Below are 16,978 nucleotides of genomic sequence, written 5' to 3' on the forward strand. Positions count from 1 at the left end.
AAGGAAGATATATGATATATAGTTATATATATATATGTGAAAATTTATACGCGTTTATATATTATATATATATAATATATATATATATATATATATATATATATATATAATTATATAAAATATAATTATATATAAATATATATATATATATATATATATATATATATATATATATATATATATATATATATATATATATATATATATATATATATATATATATATAGGCTATAGCCTACAATATCTGAATATTTGTTGCCCGTCCATCGAAAAATGATGGCACCTTCAGTATTATTATTATTATTATTATTATTATTATTATTATTATTATCATCATCATTAATAATAATAATACAAATGACGTTGACAACTAGTTTGAAAAGTATAAGGCTATAAACCCATTGGCCCCATCAGGAAAGACAGCCCAGAACAGAGAGTAAATTGAGGAGCAAGTAATAATGGATGTGAAATCAAAATGTATAACAACTGGGATAAAGAACAGTGAAGGTGAAATAACATATAAAGCCAAACAGGATAACTAACAAAGTAAAATGAATGAGACAAATACCAAACAGACTATGGAGAGAAAAAAGTATTTGCACCAAGTTTGAACTTTCAGTAAATGATCAAAATAATATTAATAATTATTTACACCAAATTCAACGAAGGATAAGAATAGAGCAAAGCCAATACTGAAACATAACCATATTCATGAAAAAACTACATAACCACACAAAGCGATAAATACAAGATATAAGTATTTATTTTGCCTGGACAACTTTAGTTCATTTAATGATTCTGAATGTTTGACAACGTTCGATATGACCTTCAAAGCCAATATTTATTTTCTTCTAATATCCCCAAAAACTAGGTACCATTCACCTCGCTTCTTACATACCGACGACGATTACGGTACAAGTACCTCTTAGTGGTACCAGCTCCCGCTTTCTTTCTTTTTTTTTATGCAGACAATGATAAATTATGATCATTAAGTCCTACTTCCGCAATGAACTTCCATCAGCACCTAAAGTGCGGGGCTTCTTGCTTTACTGAGCACTCCTAGCCACAATCTGGATTTTTTTTATCTTTTTTTATTATTTTCAATATAACTGTGGGATGGGCTTCCCGGCATATTACTGATACTGAGCATGTTTCTGGAGAGCTATAGTTGTTCGTTGGGAGAGTGGGTTCCGTTCTCAGCTAGCACTCTCCTGGCCGCGAGTTCGAATCTCCGAGCGGCCAATGAAGAATAAGAGGAATTTATTTCTGGTGATAGAAATTCATTTCTCGTTATAATGTGGTTCGGATTCCACAATAAGCTGCAGGTCCCGTTGCTAGGTAACCGATTGGTTCTAAGCCACGTAAAATGAATCTAATCCTTCGGGCCAGCCGTAGGAGAGCTGTTAATCAGCTCAGTGGTCTGGTTAAACTAAGGTATACTTAACTTTTTCTGGAGAGCTATAATCTCATTTAAAATCACCAATTACCACTACCTTAAGCCTTTTTTATTTTATTTTCTTCTTATTCTTATTTAATTTACTTATTTATTTATTTATTTTTCTTTTAGGCATGTTGACGTTTGCTTGTGGATTCATTACTTGCTATTTTCCGTTCTTCCGTATATGCTGTACTGTGGTCAGTCTATTTAGAGAAAGCTTTATCTAAATAACTTTAATACATTTTTAATTACCTTCTATGCAAGATATCCTCAACACTCTACAGATTCCCTATCAATAACGTAAGAATTTCTCTACATCCAGGTTCTCCAGACCAGTTTCTCACTTCTCTCTCAATCTTCTAACGCAACTATTTCATTACAAACGCGGAATAACCATTCAGCATTTACCGTCGTCCCTTCCCTTACCAATCCTTCTATTACGTCTTGCTTTCTCCGAACCCTACCTTTTCATTTTCCAAGGAATACGAAGTCGTGTTGTTTCACCGTTAAAGTTCTCTCAATCATCCCTACTCCAGTCCCCTTATGCAAAGGAGCAATCATACTCTCACCCTTTCATCTAAACCCTCTCTCTCTCTTGGATATACATTGCATACTGGCAAGGCAATCGGCAATTAGTTACTGTATCAAAGTCTCACACACACACACTACTATATATATATGTATATATATATATATATATATATATATATATATATATATATATATATATATATATATATATATATAATATATATAATATATATATATATATATATATATATATATATATCTCTGACCGGTTTCGACTTTTATTTCCAAGCCATTGGTTAATATGAAATAAATCGAAACCGGTCATACCTACATAATATATATTTTTATAATGTGTGATAAATGAATATACAAAAGTGATAATAATCATATATATATATATATATATATATATATATATATATATATATATATATATATATGAATGTCTTTATTGTAATACCACAGTATAATATGAAGATAAAAAGGCCCATAAAACACTATTTGAACGTTGCAACCATATATTTCGAGCACTTCCTTCTGTGGCCCTGTTCTGCTTTGTATATATATTCTTGTAACATTTCACCTGTCCATATTTTACCAGTGAACCGGGGCACAGAAGGAAGTGCTCGAAATATATGGTGGCAATGTTCAAATAGTGTTTTATGGGCCATATATTTTATCTTATATATATATATATATATATATATATATATATATATATATATATATATAATGATATATTGATATTTCTGTAAAGAAATGTTCTGCTACTAATGTCCACTAAAATACTCAGTGACCTGCGTGTTGTATCGCAAGAAACCTCTTCCCGATCGCATAATAAATTAGAGAAGAATTCAAGACGGAGGACCTGGCCGTGCATGAGAAAGAAAAACTGGAAGGCTCCTTCCTTCACAACTGACTGATTCCTACAAGTTCCGCTGGAATGGGAATCGAATGTCGAGCTCGAAAAAGAGGCGGGAGTCCTCCTGCTCTTCTTACCGTGGAAGGGCTTCGATCTCAAAGAGCACTGAAGGATAAGTATCCTGTAGTTCCTAAATAATCAACAAAATGATATAAAAGGTTTCTTTTCCGCTGTCATGATGAACTGTAACCAGAAATAAACACAACGGAAAGAAAGCGCCCTGCTATTATATGAAGGTTACTGTAAAACAGAATCTATACGTTTTAGCCTTACAGGACTGCAGTGACTTAACCCATAAAAAAATCTGGAGGAAATTAGCATAAAAACCGTAACGTAGGCCAAAAATAAAACATGCTGGAAAACTATTAAACATATGTTAGAACAATGTTCAGAAGTCATCACGCGACATGTCTTTTAAGCATAACAAATGCGCTAATAAGCACATATTTCCTCACTTTACAAGAAATTTTGATTTTTCTTTTTCGGTTTTCCTGTCAGTGCACTGCAATTAAAGATTACCTTTGATTTTCAACTCGTACCCAAATGCACAGCATACAATACGTGGTAAAAGCAGAGAAGATAGGCGATTCCTGCGCAAGCCCTGACATAGCGATTTTTTTTTCTTCTTGTTAATTCCATTACACATCCAAAAAGGGGTAGGGCCAAGACGTATTGACGAAAATGAAGAAGTACCTAATCAGTGTACTTATCCGAAAATGAAGAAGCACCTAATCAGTGTTCTTATACAATAAGGTAAATCGCCTGAAAACTACGAATATCTCCATACAATAAAGAGATATTTTGCCCCCTAAAAAAAAAAAAAAAAAGTGAAAAGTTGCAAACCAACAAATGCCCCGAGAGAGGCCTTCTTACCTTGAGCTCCGCCTTCAGAAGCGCCACATTGCTTTGCTCCATGTTGTAGTCGTGAGTGCTGACGACGGCACCTTGCGGTTGCGGGGAGGCCGACGGGAAGGGGCGATCGCCGCCTGTAGACGACGCGGAACTCTTCTTGTCGTCGCACTCACTGTCGCTCGTCAGCCCCGCCAAGGAACCTGCGCATCCCGAGAAGGGAGGGAGAGAGAGGAAAGGAAAATTGGTTAGAGTCATAATAAATGTAATGTCATCTCGCAGTACAATTAAAACATCTAGAGGACATCGTTAGCAACACAACATCAACATCGAGAACACCGCAGACACATTATACACAACACGTAATTCACTTCTAAAGAGAATGCTGACACAAGATTCCTTTAAAAATGAAATTTGGAGGGAGGGAGGGATTTCTGATCGTATGGAAATATTGTAGGCCTAGTCGTAATATTGCCTTATAAATGGATCAAATATTAATCGTAAGTATAAACAATTAAGCAGAAAAAGTAGGGAGAAAAATATATTTCTTGATTTCATTTCTGTAAAAAAGTTAAAAATTGATTTTTCATACTCAAAAATGAAAAACATATTTATCATATTACAAAAATCAGCCATAATTCAAAATAAAATATGCATTTTTCAGACTGGAATTTACCATTCTTCGAAAAGAAATCCGTACCTCTATAAAACGGGCACCAAAATGCACTCAAAACACTCGAAAAAGGAAAAGAGGAAAATCTGCCGACAACAAGAAATGAAAACAGCGCAAACAAGAGGAAAAACAAGTGATAACCCAAGACATTACGAAAAGAAGACCCATATTACAAATATAGCATCTAAGGCCAGCACAAAGACAACGGGAGGGGGGGGGGAAGGTCGCATGCCAAGAGAGGTCTCAGTACTCGTGTTTTTCATTTTTTAAATAAAGAGAGAGATAGAAAGAGAGTATAAAATCCGGCCACCACCAAGCTTTGCAATAAACAGAGGAATCTTGACTTCGTTTCACCCCTGAATTCACTTCTCTCGGAACCATTCGTCTTGGCGTTCATTTCCATTACTCCATGAGACTTATAATAACCCCCAAAATCTCGTCCGTTTGAAGAACCTGAGACGCCATCATCATCATCATCACCATCATCATCTCCCACCTTTTCGTAAAAGATCCTGGCAGAGAAGAGTCTCATTTCAAACTCTGGGAGGGAGGAAGGGCGGGAGGGGGGGGGGGAGATTTTCTCATTCTTAGCAGACCCAAAGCTTCCCAAATCCCCACGATGCAGCTTGGTGGCTTAGATTTTACCTCTGGTTGTAGCGCACGGATCCGAGGAGATCAGATCAAGAAGAAAAATGAGGGAAAGTTTCCAGTGATTACCAGCATGTCGCCCACTAAATGGCATAAACTCAATTTAACTCTGCAATGTCCAGACATCTTCGTTTAACATTTACAGCATAGCTTTACAGTTCAAATGTCAAATCATTTGTCAGTACTAGAATACTGTAGCTAAGTTGATTCCTAACATAATGCTGTAGCGAAGTTGATTCCTAACATAATGCATCTCTGGTATAAAATCAACATCAAAATGACTTAAACGCTAAAAAAGATAATCTGTACAAAACGGAGCACATTCTACACATACATATATACTTACAATTTCTTTCCGAGAGGTTGAAGTACAAGGGGCTTTTTGGCAATTTAAAAATTACAAAGAACTAATGAGCTGCATATATCGTTAATAACAGGGAAGAAAAAATGGAAGACTCACAAGAGATCGGGGACTCATAACTCAAGAAAACACGACGGCTTTCCTGCGGACCTTGAGAAAAAAAAAAAAAAAAAAAAAAAAAAAAATCCATCCTTACGTCTGTAATTGCTACCGATGACGCATCGCCAAAAGAGGGCGGGGCCTGTTCGTGTCACACACGCCCCTCTCTCCCTCCCGCTCCCAAAACTCCACCCCCAACATCCTTAATCATGACGCCCCCCTTCCCTTTATCCCCACCCGGAGTAGTTACACCCCACCCCCCACCACCGCCCAAAAGCCCTTAGTCGCATGAAATTGTTCTCCATCACCGTTATGTTGAACTCTTAGGAAACGCATTACTATGATGTGGACTTGACGAAGGGAGAAGCACTTAGCCTACCATGCAAAGCTGTTCGGTCAGCCATGAACAGTATATATAGAGAGAGAGAGAGAGAGAGAGAGAGAGAGAGAGAGAGAGACTTTCTTCAAGTTAGGTGCTCGTAAACATGTCAATAAATAAACTTATCGAAATCACAATATCTCCCGTAAACGCCGAACTTATATTTAATCCACATTCTCGCTAAACATTATTAGTTTTCACTTGTAGCACTAAACATTACACTGTAGTATATATACACACACACACACACACAAATATATATATATATATATATATATATATATATAAAAGAAAGTAAGGCATTTGATAGGATTGTTTAAGAAAGAGGGTTTTTGACAGAATCAATAGTTGGGCAGTATTCGCTGTGTAGAGGATGTACGGTATTGAAGATTTATATATATAAATTTCTGACTCACATAAGGATCGAACCCGGCTCTTTCAATTGAAAGGCAAGGGCGTTGCCCACTAGGCCACACAAGTCATAAAAGAAGTTGGAACCCGAGTGCCACTGCACACAAGGAATTACCTGGGCACGCTACCTGCTTGAATACCAGCGTGTTTTCCCCAGACTTTCCACTGAAAGACCTGGGTTCGATCCTGATGTGAGTCAGAAATTTATTTCTGTTCACACACACACGTGATTGTGTGCTGATTATTTCTATCATATATATATATATATATATATATATATATATATATATATATATATATATATATATATATATATATATATATATATATATATATAATATACACACAATCTTAAAGCCCTATCAACAATCTAATCTTCTAAACCATACATCTTCTACACAGTGAATACTGCCTAACTATTGATTTCTAATCTTCCAAAAACTAATCTTTCTTAATTCAACAATCCTTCTACCAACTGCCTTACTTTCTTAATTAAAATCCTACTATACACCTTCCATGGCAGAATAAGCAATGATATGACCATATCATTAGTTTTAGTCACCTCTGTCACCACAAAGGAACAATTATCATACTTTTCTCACTTCTCCAGCACTTTGGCCTCAAAGGCCAAACGCTGGGACCCATGAAGTCATTCAGTGTTGAAAGGGATATTGACAGAAAGGTTCAACAGGAGGAAAACCTCGCAGTTGCACAATGAAACAACTGTTAGAGAGAGTGGAAAGTCAGATGGAAGAAAGAGGGTACGAACGGTGGTACAGTAAAAGGAATAAAAGAGATTGCAGCTAAGGGCCGAAGGGACGTTGCAAAGACCCTTAAGTAATGATGTCTACAGTGCACCACGTGAGGTACGCTGACGGCACTATCCCCCTACGGGGCATGTCATTTGTAATCACACCAACAGCATGTATTCTGCCGTTCTTCAACCCTTCAGTGCCCTTTCCTACGTCATCGAGAGCCGCTTCCCAAAGCATTCTCAAACTTCCGATAAGATTGCCCCCCCTTCCCCCTCCCCCACTCCATTGGGCATCAGCCAGCTCAGCCTATTTACTGCTTTCCACATTCAACAAACCTTCAACATTCTCACTCCATCGACCCAAGTGTGCTGCATGTATATATGTTTGTATGTGTATGTATGTATGTATACAATATATATAATATATACATCTTATTTATTTATAAGTATACATATGGGTGTGTATATATACAGTATATATTTATTTATTTATAAGTATATATATGTATATATGCATATGTGTATATATATAAATATATAAATAATTGAAGTTTGTACATCACTCAGTAAGAAAGTTAGTTGAAGAAAACTCTTAAGGGTTAGATTAAAGATAAAGATATAATGCCAGTTTAATCTCACATCTAGACGCTAAAATTTTCTCTCTCTCTGTTTCAGTCTTTAAAAGTTTTACTATAATTACATTTTCACTTAGAGAATTCAAATCAAGCTTGTATTACAAACAGCTCTTTAAAATTTACAGTGAAATGGATGTCTCGTCAGCAAATGTTGGTATATCACGAGTTTGTTCTATACCTTTAAGAAGAAACACACAGACACACATTTATATACATTTATATATACTGTATATATATAAAAATATATATATATATATATATATATATATATATATATATATATATATATATATTTATATTCAAATTTATCTTGCCTTCAGGTAATTTCAAATTCATTACCACTTATTGCCAACTACTCTCATGCACTTACACTAAGGTATACTTAACTTTTTCATCCACCATGAGGTTATAGTACTCTGTCATTTGAAATGATTTTCCCATATAAAAATAACCCCTGTCAAATCGGCTCCACAGCCATGTTAGGTCTGTTACACCTTAATCTTGCTTTGTCATTCCGACTATACTAATCTAGATGATTTGGTATATATTTATGTTTTAATCTGGTTAAAGTTTTTTGGGAAATTTATTTAAATTTGATAACTATCTTTATGCACGTTGCAATGACAATGAACTGATTATTTACTCAAAGGAACTTGTCACTGTCAAGTTACATTTCCACTTCATGCCTTTCTAATCTGCCGACCGTTGATTGCAAGTTTCCATAAAAAGAAAAGTATGGCCTTCTTTTCAAATATCGTTAGTCACTGGAAAGCATCAACACAAGCCAAACGTTTCGCCATTAACCAGACTCAACCGGATCTCGACCGACCCTTTGTGAGAAAATTTCAATATTTAAAAGAGTTTTCCTGGAATCGCCTCCTTCTCGCTGTTGGAATGACTACGAAGAAATACTCTTGAGAACTCTTGCTTTAACATATCAGTCGGAACTCGCTCACAAGAAAAGAATACGCATAACGACTAAGAACTCGTAATCAAGAGGGAACGAATGCGGATGGAAAAACAAAAACATTAACCCCTAAACTGTAAGCAAAGATTCCTTATGGATATTTCACGTCGAGAGTAACCAGATCCACCATCAAGGTTTAACAGGACAGATATAGTAACGTAATATACTCCCCATTTTATTCAACTGTTCACACGCAGGTGAAGATGAAAAGGAAGAATAAAAAGTTTCCCAACTGCACAAGAAGAAAAGCCTCCTGTCATTATTTTTCTCCGTCATCCTATTTTTCATAAAGCTGATCAATTCTTAAGTCACTCTCTCAACTTTTTGTCAATGCACACAAAACTAGAAGACGAGAAGTACACGGGCAAGACGTGAGTGAAAGGTTGAAAAACTTTTTTTTAAAGGGAGGAAGGGGGAAAGAGAGAGGGGGTGGTGGAAGAGGTTAGACCACCGGAAGCGCATGGCTACCGGATGCATGAGCGCACGTGAAAACTAAAAGCACTTGAAAGCAGCATTCACACGAGGTATCTTTAACCTCTAAAATATTAGAAATTTCACTTCTCTAATTCAAGTATTTTGTTCGTGTTTTACCTGTTAAAAATAGAAGGATAACATTTATCACAAGGCTTATGACCAAAAGCATTCAAAAGAAACGAAACGGAATAAAAATATTAGGGAATATAAATAAAACAGATCCCACAACCAGAATCATTTCAAAATCCCTAAAAAAAAAAAAAAAAGGAAGACGCCCACCACCACCTCTTAGAACCTTCCTTCCTTCCACCCACCAAAGCTTTCTTCTTCCAGCAGCTTCCCGAAGGAGACATTACCTCAGCCTTCCTCCTTCTCCTCCTGCTCCAAGTTTTGACATCGTCTACTCGTGACTGGCGAAGGAGCGCCCTCAGATATAATCCCGAGCGTCTCTTGACAAAACCAGAACCTCGGGCTGGATGTTGTCTCTGGCGATTCGGTGATAGAGAAGACGGAGAGAAGAATCCACGGACCCTCTCAAAAGTTCTTCCGAACACGAGGACTCATAGGATACGAGAGAGAGAGAGAGAGAGGGAGAGGGAGTAAATGAGCCCTTTTTTGTTTTCTTTTATTATTCCTTTTTCTTTCTATTCACATCAACCACTCTACCTCGCTAACCTCACCATAAAGCACATACGGCCAAGCGTTATTTCCTGGCGTCGCTCTCGACTTTATGACTGATGTCATCATAAATATTCCACCTCAGCGAAGAGGATCGGAGAGGATTTGCAGCCGAATTCAGAACAAAAAAAAAAAAAAGAATGGGGAAATTAACTCTATGGCGTATGGTGCAGTGAGGGAGGAGAATAGTGAACAACGAACACTACGCAAAAAGCACAACAATCCTTTTGATAACGGATAGACAGCGGTGCTGTATTAGGACTTATTCTTAATCCTTGAGCGAATATCTTACAACAACTACTCTTCCACCACTACTGCCTCAGCAGTCACCAGCAATGACACTGAAGACACTATTATGTACAAACACATACATATACACACAAAAACACACACACGCACACACACAACACGCAGTTCGCACGGACGCTTGATACGTGTGGCGACGGCGCCGGTGGTTTTACCTGGTGTGTGTGTGTGTGTGTGTACGTATGTAAGTCTGTTTGAGGGGTGGGAGGGAGGAGGCGGAGGTGGTCATGGGAGGGGAATTTTGAGGCCACACGCCCTCGGGGAATGGCGTAAAACACCACTACCGTCAGCGGTGTAAGTACAGTCCCTGAAGAACAAAACCAAATGACAAAAGGTGTTGTGGACTGGATTCAACACAACAGTAAATTTGCCTCTCTTTTTTTTTTCTCTCTCTCTCGATAAACAAGAGACATACGCACAATGAAACTTGTAAACAAATCAACATATAGTTGCTGCTTCTACTGTAAGTGCTTGACTATTAGCTCTATATATATATATATATATATATATATATATATATATATATATATATATATATATATATATATATATATATATATATATATATATATATATATATATATATATATATATATATATATATATATACTCTGCAAATAATGCCACTGACTTCAACACATAATGAGTGAAAGATATAAAGATATATATACAAACACACACACACACACACATATATATATATATATATATATATATATATATATATATATATATATATATATATATATAATATATATATATATATATATATATATATATATATATATATACATACATACATACATACATATATATACATACACACACACACACACACATATATATATACACATATGGGTAACAGATTTTCATTGACCCTGCCGTCAAATTTCGCGTTAGTTTTCCACAATCCATAACACAGCCTGTCAGTTGAAATAAGCAGCAAGGAATCAATAAAGTTGCGCGTTTAGAAGAGGGTTAACCCAAAATAATAATAAAAACAGAGAGAGAAAATATTTTTTCCCTCTTCCGCGCTATCTGTAACAAACTGCGAACCCAAAGGCTTTCCAACGGCACACCCAGAAAAGAAAGAAAGAAAAAAAAAAAAAGGGCAGCAGCCCATCTCCAATAGAGAATGGAAAACATTGCAGCAACGAAATGGTGCCTGGTGGTGACCTGGTTGTCAATGGCCCGAACGCTGCTTGAAATAATGATAGAATAAAACAGGATGGTTAAAATAAGAAAAAAAATCTTTGCAACCAAGATTTTGGCCTTCGACGCAGAAAACGATGACGTTGTTGCTACTGCTACAGGAAATAGAACCTCGGATATTAAATCGCAAGGAACCTTTAAACAATAGATTGATTCCCCCAGCCCCAAAAACTCGATGAACCAATGAGAACTAGTCATTCCCGTCCCCATTAAAAAAAAAAAAAAACATTTATTCACCGGCCAACACCGCCCCCCAAAATGAACTATTTCTCGCCCCCAAAAATGAATAAATTAACTATTCCTTGCCGTCACCCCCAAGAAAAATTGATCAACTATTCTTCACCCTAACTAAAACAAAAATTAACTAGCCCCCAAAAGAATAAATTAACTATTCCCCAGGCCCACCCAAAAATTAATTACGTAACTATTCCTCGCCCCACCTAAAAAAAATTATTTCTGAAACTCCCCCAAGAAAAAAACTAACTATTCCTTCCACCCCAAAAACAAATTAACTATTCCTCGCCCACCACCCCAAAAAAATTAACCAATGATATCGAATCCCCTAAAAACCAATCAATTAAATCACCACAAAAAGGAAAAAATCAGCAATACGTAATTGGCCCCCTCTCCCCCTAAAAAAAAAATTACCAAGAGATCAAATACTTTGCAACTGTCAACCAATGAGACTGAGTCCTCAAAATTTTAACAAAATCGTTGAAATAAAAAAAAAAAATAATTTACGAGATAGGACACAAATAATCAATAACCAAAGGGTCAATTCTCATGGAATAATCAACCAATGAGATCGATTTCTAACAGCGAATGATTAATTGGAATGAACCCAATGAAACGACTGTGTCGTGGGATCGAAGCCCAAAAAAGCTAAACCAGTGAAATTAATCTTTTTCGAAATAACCCGAGAGAGAGAGAGAGAGAGAGAGAGAGAGAGAGAGAGAACAATTCTCCAGACTCACTAATAGCTGAAAAACGCCACAATGTTTTGCACAACTGTTTTATTTTTCTGGTTAAATTAGGTTGCAGAAACAGGAATCGTTTCTTTATACAAGTTAACTCTCCGTATCTGTAAAAAAAAAAATGTACATCTGTAAAAAAAGGGAAAAAATGCAAACAACGCAAAAACATATCTCCATCGTTAATGCCGTATCTATGTCAAAATCACAGACGCATAAAGAGAGAGAGAGAGAGAGAGAGAGAGAGAGAGAGAGAGAGAGAGAGAGAGAGAGAGAGAGAGAGAGAGCAAGTAGTTCTGGTTGGAGGAGGAGGAGGAGGAGGAGGAGGAGGGGAAAGAATGACGTCACAATCAAGGGGCAATCATCTGGTCCAGGGGACCGAGACAGAAGCACAAGCCTTTCCCACAGAAAAGCAAACGCCTACTCCCCCCCCCCTCCTTCTCCCTCACACATCACCCGCACCAAGGTAACGAAAATAACAATCGTCATTTTCAAACATGACCCATAAGGAGTGAGACGACGAAGACCCAAAGGGAGAGATAAAGCAGCATCATAAAAGCGAGAGTAAAAAAAAGGAAGAAAAATAAAACAATCGTGACTATTCTTTGGTGTCCTTCGTGGTCTAGCTTGTCCACTCTTCAAGGTATCGCCCTTGCATGTAATATAAAGGTGAACAAACTTCCTTTTTTTTTTTTTTTTTTTTTAAACCTCACTCACGGTTGCAAGGTGATGTGAGATATACTACGCAGAAGAAGAAGAAGAAGAGAGAGAAGAGAAAAAATATAACAATAGTGGTAAACAAACGATTTTATGACGCTCAAGGACGCTAAATTACGGACAAAAAAAAAAAAAAAATTTAATAGTGGTTTATTATTTATGGTCACCTCCATCTAAGCGGATGTAGTTAAGAATACGATTTTTCATCTTGCAATATAGCGACCACCTACTCACCGTGAAAACTGAGTCGAGATCCGTTTCGAGTATATAAAACATATAATAACAGACACCAAGAACAGGTCTCACATACACAAAGAAAATATAAAGCGGGACTTAAAATTCTCCTGAATCTTTAGACGCTTCAAAGCAACTCCACAGGGATTACGTTCATAATTGTGGAGCAATTAACCACGTAAGATGCAACAGAAAGGGAAACGTTTCATCAAGCACATTTAATTTAGGACAATGCTCCCAAAATGTTTCTTCTGAGAGAGAGAGAGAGAGAGAGAGAGAGAGAGAGAGAGAGAGAGAGAGAGAGAGAGAGAGAATGGGCCTTGGATGACTTGGAAAATTTAAGCCTCGGGTCCAAGACGAATTCTGAACGATACGAAACTCGATACAAAAATATGGACTACGCAAACCACTCTCGTCAAATACTTTACCTGAGGCCCAAATATGTTTCAAAGGTGTGATACTACAAACAATGATCGAAAGAACGTTATATAAATAATGCTTTTGCATTACTTTTCTTTACTCAGGTCAGTTTTTGCATTACGATCACATTGTCATCCATGAACTGCGTACATGTTATAGATAAATAAAACCCAAGTCATTCAGTGTGCATGTATGTATGTATGTAAGTGTATATATATATATATATATATATATATATATATATATATATATATATATATATATATATATATATATATATATATATATATATATATATATATATATACATATACACACACACTTGTAAATTAAGGCGGTTATCCAGTGCTATTCAAACATGGACACGCGAAGTTCATTGTTTTTGCTAATACTTACACTATGGAAGAGTCTACAATTGTTTACTTTGTACGGACCAGGTTTAACAAACTCTCGTTCATATTAACTCTCAACTTTCTCCTCTTGCAAACTCAAACTCTTCCGCAACCTCTGCAATTTCTCTTCATTATCCTCCAATCGGTACTGCATCACCTGCAAGCATTAACCCTAACACATAGCATTTACAACTTCTTCCTATCCAAATCATTCATTTACCCCATTCATAAACACTAAAGGGCCACAGAGACAGATCAAGCATTTCTCATAAACACTATAAATCTCTTTCAAAGATAATCTATAGCAATCATATTGAACAGCCTCCATATGGCTACTATTCCCTTCAGACCTTTTGGGGGCGAACACAGAGTATTCAGCTACTCTTGCCAATCCTACCGACCCATTGCAATTCCATTCTCTGCTAAGCCACTGAAAATCACTGTATCTCCACCTTTCAACAGCATTTCACTTGCAATCCATCTAGGCTGCCTGATGTCTTTCCATTCTTCAATCTCTTGATTGGCTTCCTGACACCCTTCAACAGTCACACACTCACTCATCCCCAAAATTGAAGTCATCTTTTTTTTTTTTTTTCTTCACTTTAGAGCCTTTCAGGTTCTCACTCTTTTTATCCTCGTGCATTATCTCTCCACTTGAATTTTTTATTATGAGGTTCATTTGTTCATTAGGCTTTCTCATTTCAGTTAATTCCGTGTTGGACAATTTATTCCCAACCTACAATTCTAGTCGCTTTTCTTCTCAATTATTCTACAATACTTCTGTATATAATTTTCTCTTTCCACCTCGAACTGTTTATATTCCTTCTTTCTACCTTCCTATACTAAGTAATTATAATATATATATATATATATATATATATATATATATATATATATATATATATATATATATATATATGTGTGTGTGTGTGTAGAGAGAGAGAGAGAGAGAGAGAGAGAGAGAGAGAGAGAGAGAGAGAGAGAGAGAGAGAGAGAGAGAGAGAGAGAGAGTCTTGAAGAAAGGGAAATTATAAAATCAGCAACCTACCAACACGTCCTTCAAGAAAAGAATCACAGTAACAATAATAAAAAAAAAAAAAAAACTTTTCTACACTTCCATGAAAGTTGAAAAGGACGTCCAGTCCAACTAAACTTTTCCTCTTGAGGCCGAGGGGCGCCATCGAACCAGAGCTATTGAGACTTAAATGCCTCCAAGTGGAGCACCATTAACAGGCCACATTTCATTAAGCACTCAAGAGGGTCTCCAGAAGACTCATGATTGCGATGAAGTGTAGATTGAACGAGTGATTGCCAACATCTCGTAGGTAAAGTATTTTGCTGTGAGACAGTTGGTGAAACAAGAGAGATGTCTATTCTAGCGAGATGGAAAATGGAAAATGGAGGAGGAGGAGGAGGAGGAGGAGGAGGAGGAGGAGGAGGAGGAGGAGGAGGAGGAGGAGGAGGAGGAGGAGGATAAGCAGCGGCAACAGCTGTAGTAGCAGAATTAGCAGCAGTATCAGCAGCAGTAGCAGCAGAAGTAGAAGTAGCAGTAGAAGTACCAGCAACAACAGATGCAACAGCAGCAGCAATGGCAGAGCAGTAGTATCAGAAGTAGCATCAGCAGCAGAATCAAAAGCAGCATCAGCAGCAGTATCAGAAGCAGCAGCGAGCGGAGGAGTAGTAACACCATAAGCAGCAGCAGCAGCAGTAGCAGTATCCGCAGCAGTAGCTGAACCTGTAGAAGCAGCAACAGCAGTAGCAGCAGGAGTAGCAGCAGCAGCAGTAGGAAGAGGAGCAGGATGAGAACAAGACGTCAGAAAACCTCGCCTGTCTCCCGGCTGTTTCACAGAAGGCCGTGAAGGTTGAGAAAAGTTCTGTACCTGATCGCATTAGCGTTCATCTCCGGCGCTGCTGAACGCCATTCCTTTCTCCTGATGGCGACGATCTTTCTCACTTTATGGCACCCAAAGAGCTTACATGGCACTGGCACTTAATTTTATAGCGATCTGACAAAATTAACGTCTGATGCAGAGAGCCATTTCCAATGCTTTCATTAGGCCATCAACTGCGAGAGAGAGAGAGAGAGAGAGAGAGAGAGAGAGAGAGAGAGAGAGAGAGAGAGAGAGAGAGAGAGAGAGAGAGAGAGAGAGAGAGAGAGAGGTAAGAGCATATGCAAAGTTAATGCCTGATGCCGTCGATCATTTCTTACGCTTTCACTACATCACCAGCTGAGAGAGAGAGAGAGAGAGAGAGAGAGAGAGAGAGAGAGAGAGAGAGAGAGAGAGAGAGAGAGAGAATATATTAAAGATCGTATACAAGGCTTAACACCTTGATACTAGCAATAATTTTTTACGCTTTCAGAACACCATCAACTGAGAGAGAGAGAGAGAGAGAGAGAGAGAGAGAGAGAGAGAGAGAGAGAGAGAGAGAGAGAGAGAGAGCAATCATTATTTAGCTTTCTATACACCATCAATGAGAGAGAAAGATGTTATACAAAGAGATTAACACCTAATACTAGCAATCATTATTTAGCTTTCTATACACCATCAACTGAGAGAGAGAGAGAGAGAGAAGAAAGGATGAGGGGCTTTCTTCATACGACAGTACGCCTAAAGCCTTGTCTCTCGCCGTTTCAAGCTCATTTCAGTAAGAGATTGCATTTCGCGTTACTTGTTTGCAATGGCCGAGAGCAGATCTTTAACGCATGGTCGAAATTTCCCATCTATCGCCACACGCACCAAGACACACACACACACACACAACATTCCCACATATTATTTATTCAATGTCACGAGAGAGAGAGAGAGAGAGAGAGAGAGAGAGAGAGAGAGAGAGAGAGAGAGAGAGAGAGAGAGAGAGAGAGATCATACACATTTCTGACACATCTAAGTACTTGACACATAAACA

At 37.3% G+C, this 16,978-nt stretch overlaps 1 protein-coding gene across 15 annotated transcripts in view; it reads right to left on the minus strand.

Moving 5' to 3' along the window:
• Positions 1 to 16,978, minus strand: part of Dlg5 (Discs large 5) — a 670,182-nt gene that overhangs the window by 173,672 nt on the left and 479,532 nt on the right. For all 15 annotated transcript variants that reach the window (XR_010852350.1, XM_067100141.1, XM_067100133.1 and 12 more), the window contains one exon: positions 3,765 to 3,943. Coding sequence is in view for 14 of the 15 variants with exons in the window: in XM_067100141.1 (XP_066956242.1) it covers positions 3,765 to 3,943 (179 nt within the window). In the remaining variant the exon portion in view is untranslated. The remainder of the gene's footprint in view (positions 1 to 3,764; positions 3,944 to 16,978) is intronic.

Source organism: Macrobrachium rosenbergii, chromosome 4 (genome assembly GCF_040412425.1).
Source record: "Macrobrachium rosenbergii isolate ZJJX-2024 chromosome 4, ASM4041242v1, whole genome shotgun sequence".
NCBI classification, from domain to species: domain Eukaryota; kingdom Metazoa; phylum Arthropoda; class Malacostraca; order Decapoda; family Palaemonidae; genus Macrobrachium; species Macrobrachium rosenbergii.